Source organism: Geospiza fortis, unplaced genomic scaffold, assembly GCF_000277835.1.
Source record: "Geospiza fortis unplaced genomic scaffold, GeoFor_1.0 scaffold108, whole genome shotgun sequence".
Lineage (NCBI taxonomy): Eukaryota > Metazoa > Chordata > Aves > Passeriformes > Thraupidae > Geospiza > Geospiza fortis.
Window position 1 is genome coordinate 564,945 of NW_005054439.1, and position 14,829 is coordinate 579,773.

Here is a 14,829-nt window from a genome sequence, read left to right on the forward strand (position 1 = left end):
TGTTAGCCTGAATTACATCTTCTGTAAATGCATCTTAACTTTTCACTTTATTCCTAATCATGTGTGCCTTAATTAGATACGGATTTTTGGAAAATACTTAAAACTGGTGTTATAGCTAAATGTTGGTTGATTTAGTATAGGTGTTAAAACAATGATTCTCTTTGATGGATCCTGGAACAACTCTAAGCTTAGGTTCCAAACCTTATTAAACAATTTGAAAACATAAATTACTGTTAACAACCAAAAATCCTATTTTCTTATGTTTCAAAAACACTTGAAAAGCAATTCAAGGATTTCCCCTGAAACCATGTATGTACAGTGTCACTCCAGGACATATAACCAATTTGATAAATTATACTGAAAAAAAAAAAGAAGTTACATTTAAAAATGGTTAGAAGCAAATAAAGTGGATTAAACAATTTGGATTCCTACTAGGTATTCTTTAAATGCCTCAAAACTTCAAAAATTGCATCAGTGTCCATAAAGAAGTGGATCATTTATAACCAGCATGCTGGCCTCAGTGAATGAGTCATGGAATAAGTTAGTTCTGGAGCAGATAATGTGCCTGGTATCGAGTACCAAAGATACTATATGAAATTTTGATATGGGAAATCAATAGGCTTTGCATGTTAGTTTGGAAATGTTATGTGAATATTTCTTTCAGAATGGACAGAAACTATCTTCTCCCCATACAAATAGCCAGATTCTATCTTATACTCTTGCTTTGGGTACATTTCTTTCTCAATACCTGAGTTACAAAGCAGACCGTCAAAGAAGGCCTTAATTTTGATAGCAAGATGATACCCTGTAATAATCTATGCTCTTCAGCACTGTTGCATCGAGTCACATCAGGAGCTGAAGATTTACAATCTATTTAAATTTGTCTTGCAATGTGTTTCAAGAAGAGGTCTTGCATAGTAATATTGTTGAATGTGTTCTAATAAAGATGTCTTGCTGCAAATTCATTGAAAGCACAAAAGAGTGCTTGCTGAAAATTAGTGATGCAGTGCTACAAAATACACTAGCACCATATCCTGAAACTAGTCTTACTTTGCAGTTGTGTTTCAGGAAAGATCTGCTTGCTTAAGGTGCTTCTTTCCCAGTGACTGTTTTCTCATTGTGGCTGAGAAAACACTAACACAAAGCAAACATGGGGATTGCTCAAAAACCTTATATATCAAATTCTAGGCTGAAATTCACTATATCTTATTATTATTTAATAATTGATGTTATGGTAATATCTACAAGTGCCAACTCTGATGAGCTTCTCAACTCACTACTTGCTGTCCAAGTGCACAAGTAACAGGCAACTCCTATTGCTCTGCTAGACGTAGCAAAGAACAGGAAGAAGACTAAGAGGAAGAGAAGTGAGATAATTTTCCAAAATTCAGAGGTCAATGAGATTAGATTGGAAGTGTCCTGACTTCAGCTGCAGTTGACTGGGACAAGAATTTAATAAGTAACAACATCATCTTAAGCATCATAATGCCTCAAGGAATAGTTTAAAATATTTCCATTTCCTCTGGGCTAAGCTATACTGTCATGTTTTCTTTTCAGTTTCTCTGACATGAAGATTTTCCTCTGGTCTGCATGACTTGGGGCAGGATGTTCATAAAAGAGTGGGGAGTTTCATGTTACAGTTAAATGGAGCATGTTTATGAGCCACTTAATTTTTTTTCAATGCATTTGCTTCAGTGACTTTGTTAATAACTGCATAACATGTAAATGAAAGGTTGAATTTGTTTACCCAAAGCAATGACATTATTGTGCACAAGCAAGAAGAGCTATTCATCTATATATTTTCCAAAAACAATAGAATTTGCTTAATTTCATTTTTTTCTCCCTTGGAAATTACAAATATGTTTTGGAATAAATTTTTATCTTGGTTCTAGAACAAAACATCCATAATTCATACATTTTAATGGCTATCTATTATAATTCTGTACAAGATAGAGTGTGATGAAGATGAATGTCATTATGCCAGAGCATATTGTAGTTTAATTATAATAACAGTAAGAAATGTACACTAAGCAACCGAAAATCTGAAAAATTCAAATGGCCCTTAAATGCTCATTATTTTATTTTCTGTTTGACATTTCTAAAAAATTATTAGCGGGCATTTTGGAAGCAGTGCACTGATTTGTCCGCAGAGGATTTGGGCTTCATTTTGTTCCACAATGTATAAGAAGTGGATATAAGATGGGTGTACTTGAGGGGAAGATTGAGAGAGTCACTGGTTAGTCAAACAAAAAAGAAGAGGCAGACTGCTCTGTAGCCCATTGCTAGCAGATTATAATTCCCAGGAGCAGCTTCACAAATTGTGTGAGTTAGAAGAACTTGGCCATGTACATTATTGACCTTTACCTGTATCAGTATGCCTGGCAGCACATGGTTGAAGCATACCTTAGCACAAAAATCAAAATGATCAAAAATATATTAAAAGTTCATGCTGTGAGGAATATGAGTGACTTTGTTTTATAAAATATTATGAAAAAAATACAATTTTCCTCTCTTTATCTGATTTCATTTGTGAAAATTTCACTGTGCTTGCTTTTTGCTATTTGAATAATACATTTAAACATTGCAAATGGTCAGTAGTGCACTATCACCTACACAAATACAAAGCATATTTATTCTGAAAGTTATTGAAAGAAGTATCCTGCCTGGTTTTTATTTTCTCTCTTTCCTTATTCAGGTTTTCTCTCCCAAAGGAAATTACTCAGAGGACTCTCAATTTCTCATTCTGTCTGTCTCTTTTCCTTGTTAGTGTTCTTGCACAGACTTCATAAAAATTTTCCCTCAAAAATTTCCCCTCTAAGTAAAAAGCTCTTCTGGGCCTCTATGACTAGAGGAAGGTCTCTCTTTTTTATATATTTTCAGAGTTTTTATGCAAGTCATAAATATAAATTTCTGCATGCCATCCTCAAGTCCTGCTTATGCAAGACCCTCAAAAGATGATTCATAAGGGGGCAGCTTCCATTCCTTAAATTTTTCAAGAAGAGAAATTGATGCAGAAATGAGAAAAGTCAGATAGTATCTCTCTGACTGTTCTGCTTCATTCTGCAATAAGCATTTCATCCAGTTGCTTTAGTGGTGGGTTTGCTTAAATATAAGCATCAAGACTGCCTTATAAACTGTATTTAAGGTCAGAAAACAATAGGAAATATTCTGGCACTTTCTGCAAGGTGTTTTGTACAAGGTAAGTTTGTGAAGCTTTGATAATAGCTGAAAGACTGGCATTTTTCACAGTTCTTGGAAAATAAAAAGCTCTTCTGGGCCAAAAACAAATACCATTTTGTCACTAAGTATTTGAAATAAAATATTTAATTGTAGCTTTCTGCATCTTATTTCTAAGGAGATCTTCTTAAATATATGATTACAGAGTATATCGTAATCTGATGGAGGTTTCTGGATGTAGCCTGAGGGTCATTACTGAAAAGCAGTAAGCATAAAATGCTGAAATATTTAAATTCTTGTTATTCCTTTTATGAATTCTTTTTGCCTTCTATTTGCTTTGAAGTTCTCTGTGTAACCCTGGCTGGCAGCTGTAGTATCCTAAGTTGGTTACTTGTGACTTTCTGCAAACATATCAAACTTCTTGAGGTTTTTTGGTTTGCTTCTTGAATGATCATTTATCAATTGCTGGGGAAAAAAAATAAATCACTCAACATTCTTTAAGTGAAGTTTGGGTTTTTTTCTGAATAAATATTCTCTGACAGTTCTTGTCCTCCAAAGATTTAATGCAAGTGTTAAAAGCCTCCAGGACAATATAAGTTACAGCCCTTTACAAATATAGTTTCCAGGACAACCAAAGGGCCTGCTGTTTCATAAACACTGTTCTCTTAAGCAGAAGCATTTGTCTGTCTGTCATCTTCATTCAGATCTGGACTATTTGAAAGGCATGGAAATATATGGTACAACTGCACTTATAGGTGAGGTTTGGGTTGTAAATATGGCTGGTGTGATATAAGAGACCTGTCAGAGTTCCTTGTGTGCTGCAGCAGTAGCCTTCCTTTATCACCCAGCCAGGGACCGACACGCAGCTCCTTCTCAGTGCAATGTGCTTTGCCACTCCTGCTTGTTGGGAGATCACTGCTGAATCTCACGATAGCTTTTGATTGCCATTCAGTTGTGGAAAGGGGGATTTCTTTGGTTAACAAATATATTTGGGCTTTGGCTATGAAGAAGGGCATGCGTTGTTACTGAATTCAACATGCCTACTTTCTGGGTGAAAGAGGTGATTGTGTTGATGACCTTTTTTCACAATCTCCACATGCAGTCATACACTGCTTGACTAACATCCTCTTTGAACAATTTAATTGTTTGTGATAAACAGCAGCATTTTCAGCCTTTGGGCTCTGAATCCTTTGTTGTTGTTTTGCCTTTTTGTTACATACTACTCCATGTGACAACAGCATTACAAGCTTGGCTTTTGCATGGCTAATTAATTATTACTACAGCACCAACAGACTGTGTATAAATTCTACCCTTCTTATATGGTGTGATCAATATAGCGTATGAGTGGTGTATTAATTGACTCAACTGGACTTTAATGATAGACTAAAATATAATAGATTAAAAGTCAAGACCAAAAGAGAGATAAAATAGTCTATTTGAGTGACTTTCTAATTGGGCTTTGGGTAATGTATTTCCAGTACTTGCAGTGTGATTAGTCTTGGTAAGATGTAGAGAACACGGTAAACACTGTGGTAACTTTAATATTATTTTTCTTGTGAAACTAAAGAGGTCTTTTAGGCACAGTAGTTTTGGGAAATGAAGCAGATCTTGTCCTCAGCTATACTTGCATAACTCTTCCTGATTTCTGCATCAAATGTATTCATGTATATCCAAGTACTATACAAAACAATGACCTAGATTAGAAGGTTGTTTTAATTATGTATACTCATTCGTAAATTTTAAAGAGTTACTTAATATTTTTGTTAATATTAAGTGAGGTGAGAACTTCAGCTTATTTGTTAAGACAACTGCCTCAAAGGTATTAGTTCACACAGGTTTAGAGACTTCACTGTTTTCTCATTATTTTCTATCTGTATATCCATCCATTTCTTTTTGTTTGTTTAGTTTGGTTTTTTGTTGGTTTTTTTTGTTCATTTTTTATTCTTTCTTCCTCCTCGCTTTTTCTTACTTTGAATCCCCCTTTCCATATTTATCTCCTCTCCTCCCCCTACCCTGCATGGTATTGGAGAAAGAAAAAACCTATTAGCTATTGTCTTCATTTATTTTCTTCCCTCAGTACAAATATTGATTTCACTCCCTTCATACACAATGCTCAGCTGGTGATTAACACAAGAGTAGCGCATTGGAAAATCTGTAGAAAATTGTACAGGGCAACACTTTGTGACCTTTTGTAGGAATGTTTTCTGTGTCATGGATTTTGACTAGAAAAGCCTAAGGAAAAGTAAAGTACTGATTTCAATAATTGCTCTTCTGACTGCTTGCAGTGTTTCGTGGATTAAAATATTTTAATTTCTGAGTCTTGAAACAAATTCTCTGGTTCTTTTCTCACAGAGAGGCAGACCAATGCTCAGGTTTTATCTCCAAACTAGTCAGTAAATGTAAAAACATTTAAGCATAAATTTGTAAAAGTATCCTCTACTCACTCTTCTGAAGGCTAAATATCCCTTTAGAAATAATTTAAGACATGACACTGACTACATCATATATTGAATACTGCATTATTCATACATTCAAGGAGACTTAGACTGCAAGGCGCAGATTAAGGCCCCTACATGATCTTGAGACAATTAGGCACCCAATGGCATGTGTGGTTTTGCACCCAAGTCAGCACATGGCTGACTGCTTTCAGCTGGTTCATACAACTTCCCCATAATCAGGTCTTTACTAGCAGACAATTAGAAAACCTTGGATAGTGATGGAAACTGGTTCACATGGAAGCAAATGCCAAGAATAGGCAGGAAGTCACTTTTTTATTCATTTGATAAATGTCAGCTCAGGAATCACTTACTATTTCTCAGACTCCACATCAGAAGGGACACATAAAAGCTGTGTAGTACAAATGGATGAAGATAGAAATGGTCCAGTGTCCCATTACAGAGGGCATATAAAGGGCACAGCAGAGCAAAGGTGGTTAAACTCTGACAAATGGATTTGATTGCCTTTCCACTGTAGAAGGAAGTCCATGCCAAAAAAAAAGTTGATCTTCCTACTTGCACCTGAGGTGAATACCCATGGGCCACTTGTGCCACAGAAGCTGTGTTACAATAATGCTTCAAGCTGTGCCAGGAGCACCTTTTAGGACTGCACACTGAAGAAGGCTTGCCTGTGGAATTCAATTAGGCTAAAATATCCAAAAATACCTCATCATGCAACTCCCTATGACCTTGATGGAATTAAGCCTTTAACTCTAGGCATCAATTTTTGAAATTGGATATATGTTGCATCGCCATTTGGTCCACACTGCAGTCCCCACAGGTGTCTCTGTAAGCACCGCAGGCTGGTGATTCCCTTAATGTGAACATGAGCACCGGCTGTGCACTGTGGAACTACTGAGTTTGTGATTGGCCTTTGTTAATTATTAGACTATAGCAAGATGTGTTTCAAAGGTCAAGTCGGGGAACCCTGGTACCAAACAATCAGACATGTCTACTGAAATGGTACCAGCATAATTGAGTAACTGTTTGCTCAGGCAGCAATAGTAAAAACATAGTGATTGGTGCTTCATTAATTATGAGACCCTATTGAAACAGCAGAGAAAGGTATTATGCATTCCATAATGAAGCATTTACCCTTATTCCCTGATCCGGAGTACACTTACCCCCATAGTTCCAGCGACTTTAGCTCCATGTTTTATTGTAACTATTTATCAAATATCCCCAGAATACACTGAATTAGTACACTGAAAATATTTTTAAAGACTTTTTTTTAATATATGCTAGGTAGCAAGAATAATATATTTTTTTCTGTTAAGGTCATACAGAGAGGAAAGAAATATTTTATCAAACAGAATCACACAGATAAGTACTATATTTTCTACCAGGAGGGGTTGTGACAGGGCTATCATGTGATTCCAACTGCACAGCTTATTCTTTGTTCTTAATCACACTGATGAGCACAAGAAATACAGCATCAAGGCCAGGGATTTCCAGATCATTAACAATGGACAGAAGACAGAGCATATGAGAAGTACATGCTAAGTTTTTGTGCTAAAAGTCAGACACTATGGTGGGAACTGAAGGTGTGGATGAGTTAAGTTGGTATGAATATGTTTTCCCTTTGGAAAAAGAGAAATATTTATTCTAAAATTTTATTTGGTTCCACTTGGAAGCAGCATTAGAACCTGTATGCTCCTGAAAGGAAAGGTTTCTCAAACTATGATAGAGGAAAGACAACATGGACTGTAGATTATTTTAAAATAAATAGAGGCTGTTCCTTAGTTGTGTCCCACTCAACTGTATATAGCCCCTCATTTAGTAACCCCTATGCAAATAAATGCCAGGAAGGAAAATAAAAGGGGAAGAGAAGATCAGACAGATCTTAATGAGATAGAAAAACCAATCCCCACAAAAACCTACTCTCCTTATTTTGATACCTCTTCAGCACTGTTTCTCAAAAAACTAATAAAAGAAATTTTAAAAATTCCCCAGCAGAGATGTGCATCAGAATTTTGTTGAACTGGGCAGTGTGTTGGTGAAAACCAGAAAGATGGTCCTTGACTCTTCCTAGATATCTCTGTGCCCTCACAGATAAATGTCTTATTCTTGTGGTTGGTGGCAAACAATAATAAGGCAAGTACCATGATAACAAGTTATCATGGTATTTGTATCATTAATGCATCCATGTTTCCTTAAGGTAAATATATGTACATGTAGAATGGAACTGATTTCACAGAAGGAAGGAACTGTTCCATCTAATTAAAATCTTCCTGTGTCTTTTGGAAATAATTCTTTTTTAGTTTTTTATCAGCCACCGTGACACCATGTCCCTCACCTTCTTCTGAAGGTATGCTTTTTGTAGTGAGCACTTCAGCACAGTACTGATAGTTTTGCTGAAGGGTTTGCTGCATGTGTATCTCTCTAGCACTGATCTGATCCAGGAAAAGAACTTCTCTTTGCAGCTCAAGGAACGGTTACAGCTGCCTAAGTAAAAAGATTTATGCAGCAGAAAGTGAGGCCAAATAGTGTGTAGAAGGATTGTAGCAGAAAGAAGGAAGGCTGATCTCAAACTGGGTGGTGTAACGGAAGCATCCAATAAACCATCTGATTTAGGGGATGATTGCAGTGCTCTGCTGGTTTTCTGTTTGAAATGAAGTGAACCTCAGCTCAGGTATGTAAACTGCATGCAACAGCTGAGGGAGATCTTTACTCCTGTCTTAGAGAACAGGAAGCTGTACTTTCTCTGTGTGTCAGTATACTTTGGATATATGTTTAGATATCTAGAGTTTCATATCACAGTTGCCATCATGGAGATTATGGTCAAGAATATGGTACACTTAACTATCAAAGAAACTCTTATTTTATGGCCTATTACCCACTCACAATTTTGTCCTTTCTTCACTATGCCTAGTATTGGGTGAATCATAGAATCCCAGAATCAAAGAATCACCAGGTTGGAAGAGAACTTTAAGATCATTGAGTCCAACCCATGGCCTAACACCTCAACTAAACCATGGTACTGAGTGCCACATCCAATTTTTTTAAACACATATTTTTAAACACAATGTTCAGTGTTGTTTTCAATAGAGCATTTTCCTGGATATTTTACTGATATCCATACTCCTGGTAGCAGGTTTTGGAAATTGCTTCCCACTCCCTTTTTTTTCTCTTTTCCTCTTCTCTCTACATCATGGTGGGATAATCTGTCAATTAAATTCATACAAGTCCTTGGATTTTTGTCAGGTTGGGGCAAATCTTGCACTTTGATGTACCACAGCAGCAAAAACTAGATGCAGTTATGGTTCTGTGTATTAAATTGCAAGAAATTACAGGTTTGGTGATAATCTTGCCCATAGTCATCATCAAGTGACCATGTGCTGTGTATGTATGTATGACTGTATGTGCTGGCCATACAGTTCAGTAATTAAAACGAACTGTCATTCCTCTTGCAGACTGGCCACACTGGTGCTGGTAGTGCCAGGGTGAGCAGGGCAGAGCAGGACTATCCTCATCTGCATCAAATGGAGTGTATACAGTATGTCGAGGGAGACGCTCTGCTCTGGTGAAATTTCACCTACAGAACAGCATCCAGCTCTGGAGTCCCCAGCACAGGGAGGATATTGACCTTTGAGGGAGTCCAGAGGAGGCCACCAAGATGATTAGAGGGATAGAGCATGTCTCCTATGAAAAGGCTGAGAAAGTTGGGATTGGAGAAGAGAAGGCTTCTGGGTAAACTAATTTCAGCCTTCTAGTTCCTTGACAGAGCCTACAAGAAAGATGGAGAGAAACTTTTTGCAAGGACATGTAGAGACAGGACAAGGGGCAATGGCTTTAAACTGAAGAAAGGCCGGTTTAGATTAGATGTTAGGAAGAAATTCTTTACTGTGAGGATGGTAAGACTGGAACAAGATTGCTAGAGAAGTGGTAGATGCCTGTCATGGTTTAGGAATGGTACTCTCCAATTTAGTACTTCCACTAGAAAGACCACAAGTTTCTCTCCTTCCCCCTCCCTCCAATGTGAGGACACAAAGCAAAGATTGCAAGTTGAGCTAAGAACAACTTACTGGAAACAGTGATGAGGTACGAAAATGAACAGCAACAGTATTAGTAGCAAAGAAGACAAAGAAATAATTTAATGCAAAATAAAACATTACTGAATTCTTTCACCATGTTTCTCCTCTGAAGCCAAAGAGTCCCTTTCCCCTGCCCCTGGCAAAGACAGGAGGTGATATCAAATAACATTTGGGTCCGGCCATGTCCCCTCAGCCATGCTCCACTCCCAGCTACTGCAAAAAATTAACCCTGTACTGAACAAAACTAGGACAAGTCCCAGAAGTGTTCAAATCCAGTTTTCATGAGGTTCTGAGCAACCTGGCCTAGTGAAAGGTCTCCCTGCCCACTTCCCTGCCCATTGCAGTGGTTGGAAGTAGATGTTTAACATCGCTTCCAACCCAAGCCATTCTGTGAGTCTGTGATTCCTTGATTCTGCAATTCTATGATCAGACCCATGGTGCCACAGTGCTCACCACAGTCATTACTGCCCCTGAGATGGGAGGTTGGTGGTGGGTCAGATACGGTGGTTAGATCTGTGTCCTGTAGTGGTTCAGCTTCAAGAACTACCAAATGAGCTCAAATTTTCAATATTCTGTGAACTAAGGTTTTTGCACTGTGAATTGTATTCTGTTCTAGTTCAGAAGTTCTTAGAAAGACCAACACCACGCGCAACCACCTCAAAGTGGATAACAGAGTGTAGACAATTCTGCAGTGCTACAATGTAGCTAGTCCTGCTACAGAGGACTAGACATACTCTGGTTTCTTATGTTAGGAACAAGGGTAGAATTTAAGAGTCATGGTACATTAGAATGAGTGAATGGTTGCTGTATAAAAATTGGACTTTGTTTAATGGTGGATGCATCATATATCCCTTGGCAATAAGCATATTTTTGAGTAAGTGTTTAAAGCAGAATTTTGTAAAAATTGTAGATTTACATTTCTTCTATTTCTGGTTTGGCACACACTGCCCTTGTTTTGCCTATTTTTAATTAATACCAAACAAAGGAACATGTTGACAAAAATGGTAAAACCCTGTTGTAAAAATTTCAAGCCTTTCTGAATAATATCATCTGCATTTAGGATCATAGCATGTATATTTCCAGGAAGGCCAGAATCATTTGCAGGAGTAGGGAATCATGATGTACACTCACATTAACATATAACGTGTTCCTGTTGCTGCATGGATTGTCTAAGCACTTAAATAGAAAACCAAATAAAGCATGTTAAGATGAATTGTATATGAATGCATTAGCATCTCTCGCTCACTTGCAAATTTGTAAAACATTCAGCAATATGGCAGGGCAGCATGAAAATTTGGGTTGAATTGTAATTAAAAGTAAGTAGAAGTAATCAAGGGCTAGCGCAGTGATAGCTTATGTTTTGTATGTTTATAAATATGATAATATTTAGAATGTCATGCTAAATTGGAGTTATGAGTGTATAGGTGTATAAATATTGTCGTGGTTTGAGAGGAAGTGAGTTTTTTGGGATGGTGTGGTCAAACCAATAGGCACTCAGATTTGAATATTGGCACCTCGTGTGGCCACTGAGGACATGGGGGGTTAAAAGCAGAGAACTCCCAGGAAAACTTTCTCTTGGGTTCTGGCAGTGAAAGAGGTCAGAGCTCCCCTGCCCAGCTGCGGGCTGGACGGGACAGAGAAGCCATGCGGCTGGGTGAGGTAGGCCGGAGCCTTGGACAGAGAAGGTGAAGGCGCCTGCAGGATGGAAAGGTGGAGGAGCACCAAGAGGCATCGGGCAGCAACCCCCCCCTCCCCCCAGGAGAGAGAGAGACAGAGATAGATAGATAGATAGAGAGAGAGAGAGAGCTGATGTCTCTGCTTGTGCCACCTTGAAATTTGATATCACGGCCAGCCCAGACAGAGAAGGGGGGGATGTGGCGAGAAGGTGCCCGGCTGGGCAGCCATGGGAGTTCTGGACAGGCAGAGCCTGAGATTTTTAACCCTTTTCTTGGATGATGGAAACCTTACAAATGCTGATCCTCCTGGAGTTGAATGAGAAGAGAGATAGGGATGAATAGCAGGAAATGGGCAAGTGTGGTGCAAGTTTGTGCAAGTGAAAGATGTCCGAGAGAATTTGAGAAGAATTCTAGGTGGCAGGAGATGATGGAGTGGGCTTTGGCTAGACTTTTCTTGTATAGCCATGGACAGAACCATTTTTCCTGTTACACAGAGACTGCATTTAGGGGGAGGCAATGGCTTGGAGCCAAGAGAGTGCAGTGATGTTATGTGAAGGAGTGTGTGAACAGAGACAACGGGTGAGGAGGGTGGTGGTGCCCTCCATCTTCAGGAAAGAAGATCTCTGTTCTTGAGACCCCTCAGCCCCAGGGGGTGAATTTGGGGGGGACAGGTGTCCCAAAAGTGAGAGACTGTGCTCTTTTTTGAACTAGACAAAGCACCCTTAAAAGGAACACCCTAGAAGCAGCTCTGGTTCATGCAGTGGTGAGAGCACTGGGCATGGAAGGAAGATGTCAGGATGGCAGATGATCTCCAGGCGGTGCCACGTGTGACATGGAAACACAGGAGATCTCAACTGTGTTTCCAGGGGAAACCTATGGTACAAAAGGGACTCCTGACTGCTTGATGAACTGAGAATTGATTATCTAAAGGGTGGTGGTGGACTGAGAGTTGGTGATCTGAGGGATGGTAACTGAATTGAGAATCCAAGGTTTTGTTTTACTGTGATGTATTGGGGATTTGGTGGGGGGAGGAGGAATGTTTGGAAGGTTTTCATCCTGAGTTCTGTGTGTTTCTTTTATATATGGTAAGTTAATAAAGTTTTTTTTCCTTTTATTCCTAAGCTAGAGCCTGCTTTGCTCTATTCCTGGTCACATCTCACATCTGACGTAGAGTCACACAGAGACATATCACTTTGCAATGGATGACTTTGGAAGTTTAAATTTGAGCTCCTTTAAGTAGGTTAAGATATTTCAGTTATCTGATCAGTGAAATACAGTGACTGACCTACATTTTTGAGGAAATAATTTTTCTGAAAATGCTGTTCTGACTTTAAAAGGATCATTAGTGGAACATATCTGTCAGTCTAATTTCCATTTTAGATAACTCAGAATTATTAATTCATATATACCCAGGAAAACTTCTAATTTCTGCAGAGAAGTGTCTAGGCCTTCACAGCTTGAAAGGAAATAGCCAAAACCAGGTATGTAACAAGGGATAACTGTATGGGATGAAAGGGATTTGCACTCCTATGGTTTTCCTACTGTGCTATTTCAAATCTCTTGACAGGGTTACAGAGCTTGCTTAATTTCTTTCTCCCTGATCTCTTTTTAGTGTTGGTCTTGGTAATTTCCCATGTAGTGTCTCACAGTGGCATTTTAGAATTCTATCATGTATTTGTACATATGAAAACATCAGGTTGGCTGTACAAAACACTGTGAAACCACACTTGTTTTTTTTCAGAGGCAGTGCCCTACACCCCTCTGTGCAGTGAAACACAGGCTGGATGTGCTCAGCTACCAGTGTGCATCAGCCACTACTTGCATCCCCAGATCAGCCAACAGGCTGTGCAATAGCTTTAATGACACAGTTGATGTACCTAACATTAGCATTCTTAGTAGTTTCAAGCCACGCTCTATTTCACAACACATCTGAATTCCTCACCAAGTTTGCCAGAGTGCCACTGCATAGTAAAAAATTTCAGAGCAAACTGCTGTTTGATGAAGAAAGCTGGAGATGCGGAAAAAAGTGAGGATTTTTTTTTTAATAAAAGTTTTGCAGGAGTTGAATTAAATATTGCTGAATTGGAACTGTGTGACATATCTTTGCAAGACACATTTGATTTTTGTACTTTTCTCCTGGGGTGCTTATTTAAATAGAAAAGTGTCATCAAAATACTGCATGATACTCATAACCTTCAGCAACCGCTAAAAACATTGATTTTGAGCTTTGATATTTTGTGAAGAATTACTCCTTCCAGGAGTTGTGGGTTTGACTGTTTCACTTAACTCTTTGTGGGATCTCTGCAGTGATTAGGTGTCTGTCAAAATGTATTGTAGTTAGCTGGTCTTCTGCTCAGTTCTGTCAGTCCTAGAAAGGGGTGGCTGGCTTGCCCTGTTTCCTAACTGGCTCATACTAATACTGTTTCCATCATCTACATTGGATGGTTGATTTATGGGTTTTGGATTTTAGTTACCTGATTGGTTTGGGTTTTTTTCAAATGAACACTGCTAACTGGCAGTATCCCACTTGGCTGTGTTGGGAGCTCTTGTCCACCTGTCTTTAGGTCTTAGGAGTGGGCAGGATGTCTATTGCTTGTCTGTCTATCTATGCTTTGAGCATGGACAGGAACATTTTTTGTTTGTAACTGTCTCTTTTACTTTTTTATTTGTGCTTCATGACTGCAGACTTGATGGTAGTTTCTGTAGCTTTCAAATACTTTGGGCCCAACTGTATTCTCTGTTGAAATCCAGTAATAAAATTCCCTTTGCTTTCAGGTAGGGATAAAAGGAAAAAAACAAACAAAAAGAAACTTGGACAAACCAACAAAAATCTCCTCACAAACGAAAAACTTAACATTCTTCTTGGAGCTTCCTTCACAGAAGCATCTACATTTTGTAAGGAAATCTAAGTTTTTCTCCCTTGTACCCTCAGTTCCATGTCATTTCCCAAAGCTTTCCACTGTAGCATTCAGACTGCACCTCTGATACAAATTGTTCATTCTCTTTAACTATTTTCCATTCTGTGAGTCTGAGATTCCAGCATATTACGATCTTTCTGGCCAGAGAACCTTTAGACCTTTTCAGAATGTAGATCCAGTGCAGTTGATCCAAAACTTTCCTATTTCATAGCCAACATAGTAGCAGGAGACAGTTACTGTACTTAGTCCATAATTGGTGTCTCTTTGGAGACTGGAGGTATTTACCTGCCATACCATTTTCTACTCGGTCAGCATGGATGAGAGCTGGGTGGTCAGGGAATCGCATGTCTAAGAAATCTCTGCCAGGTTCAGAATGTAGGTTTATTATTGATTTACAACACTCTGGACTGCTTGATAGAGCTGAGGCTTAGCAAAGTCTATTCATTCACCTCTTCTATTTTGCACCTGTACTGTTAAATAAACCAGACATTTGAAGCCCTTTTCTAGGTTCTTTTACCACTGCAACTAA

At 38.6% G+C, this 14,829-nt stretch overlaps 1 protein-coding gene across 1 annotated transcript in view; it reads left to right on the plus strand.

Moving 5' to 3' along the window:
* ADCY1 (adenylate cyclase 1) overlaps window positions 1–14,829 on the plus strand; it is a 177,159-nt gene that overhangs the window by 41,059 nt on the left and 121,271 nt on the right. The window contains exon 5 of the mRNA XM_031062174.1: window positions 11,296–11,365. Within this exon, the coding sequence (XP_030918034.1) occupies window positions 11,296–11,365 (70 nt within the window). The remainder of the gene's footprint in view (window positions 1–11,295; window positions 11,366–14,829) is intronic.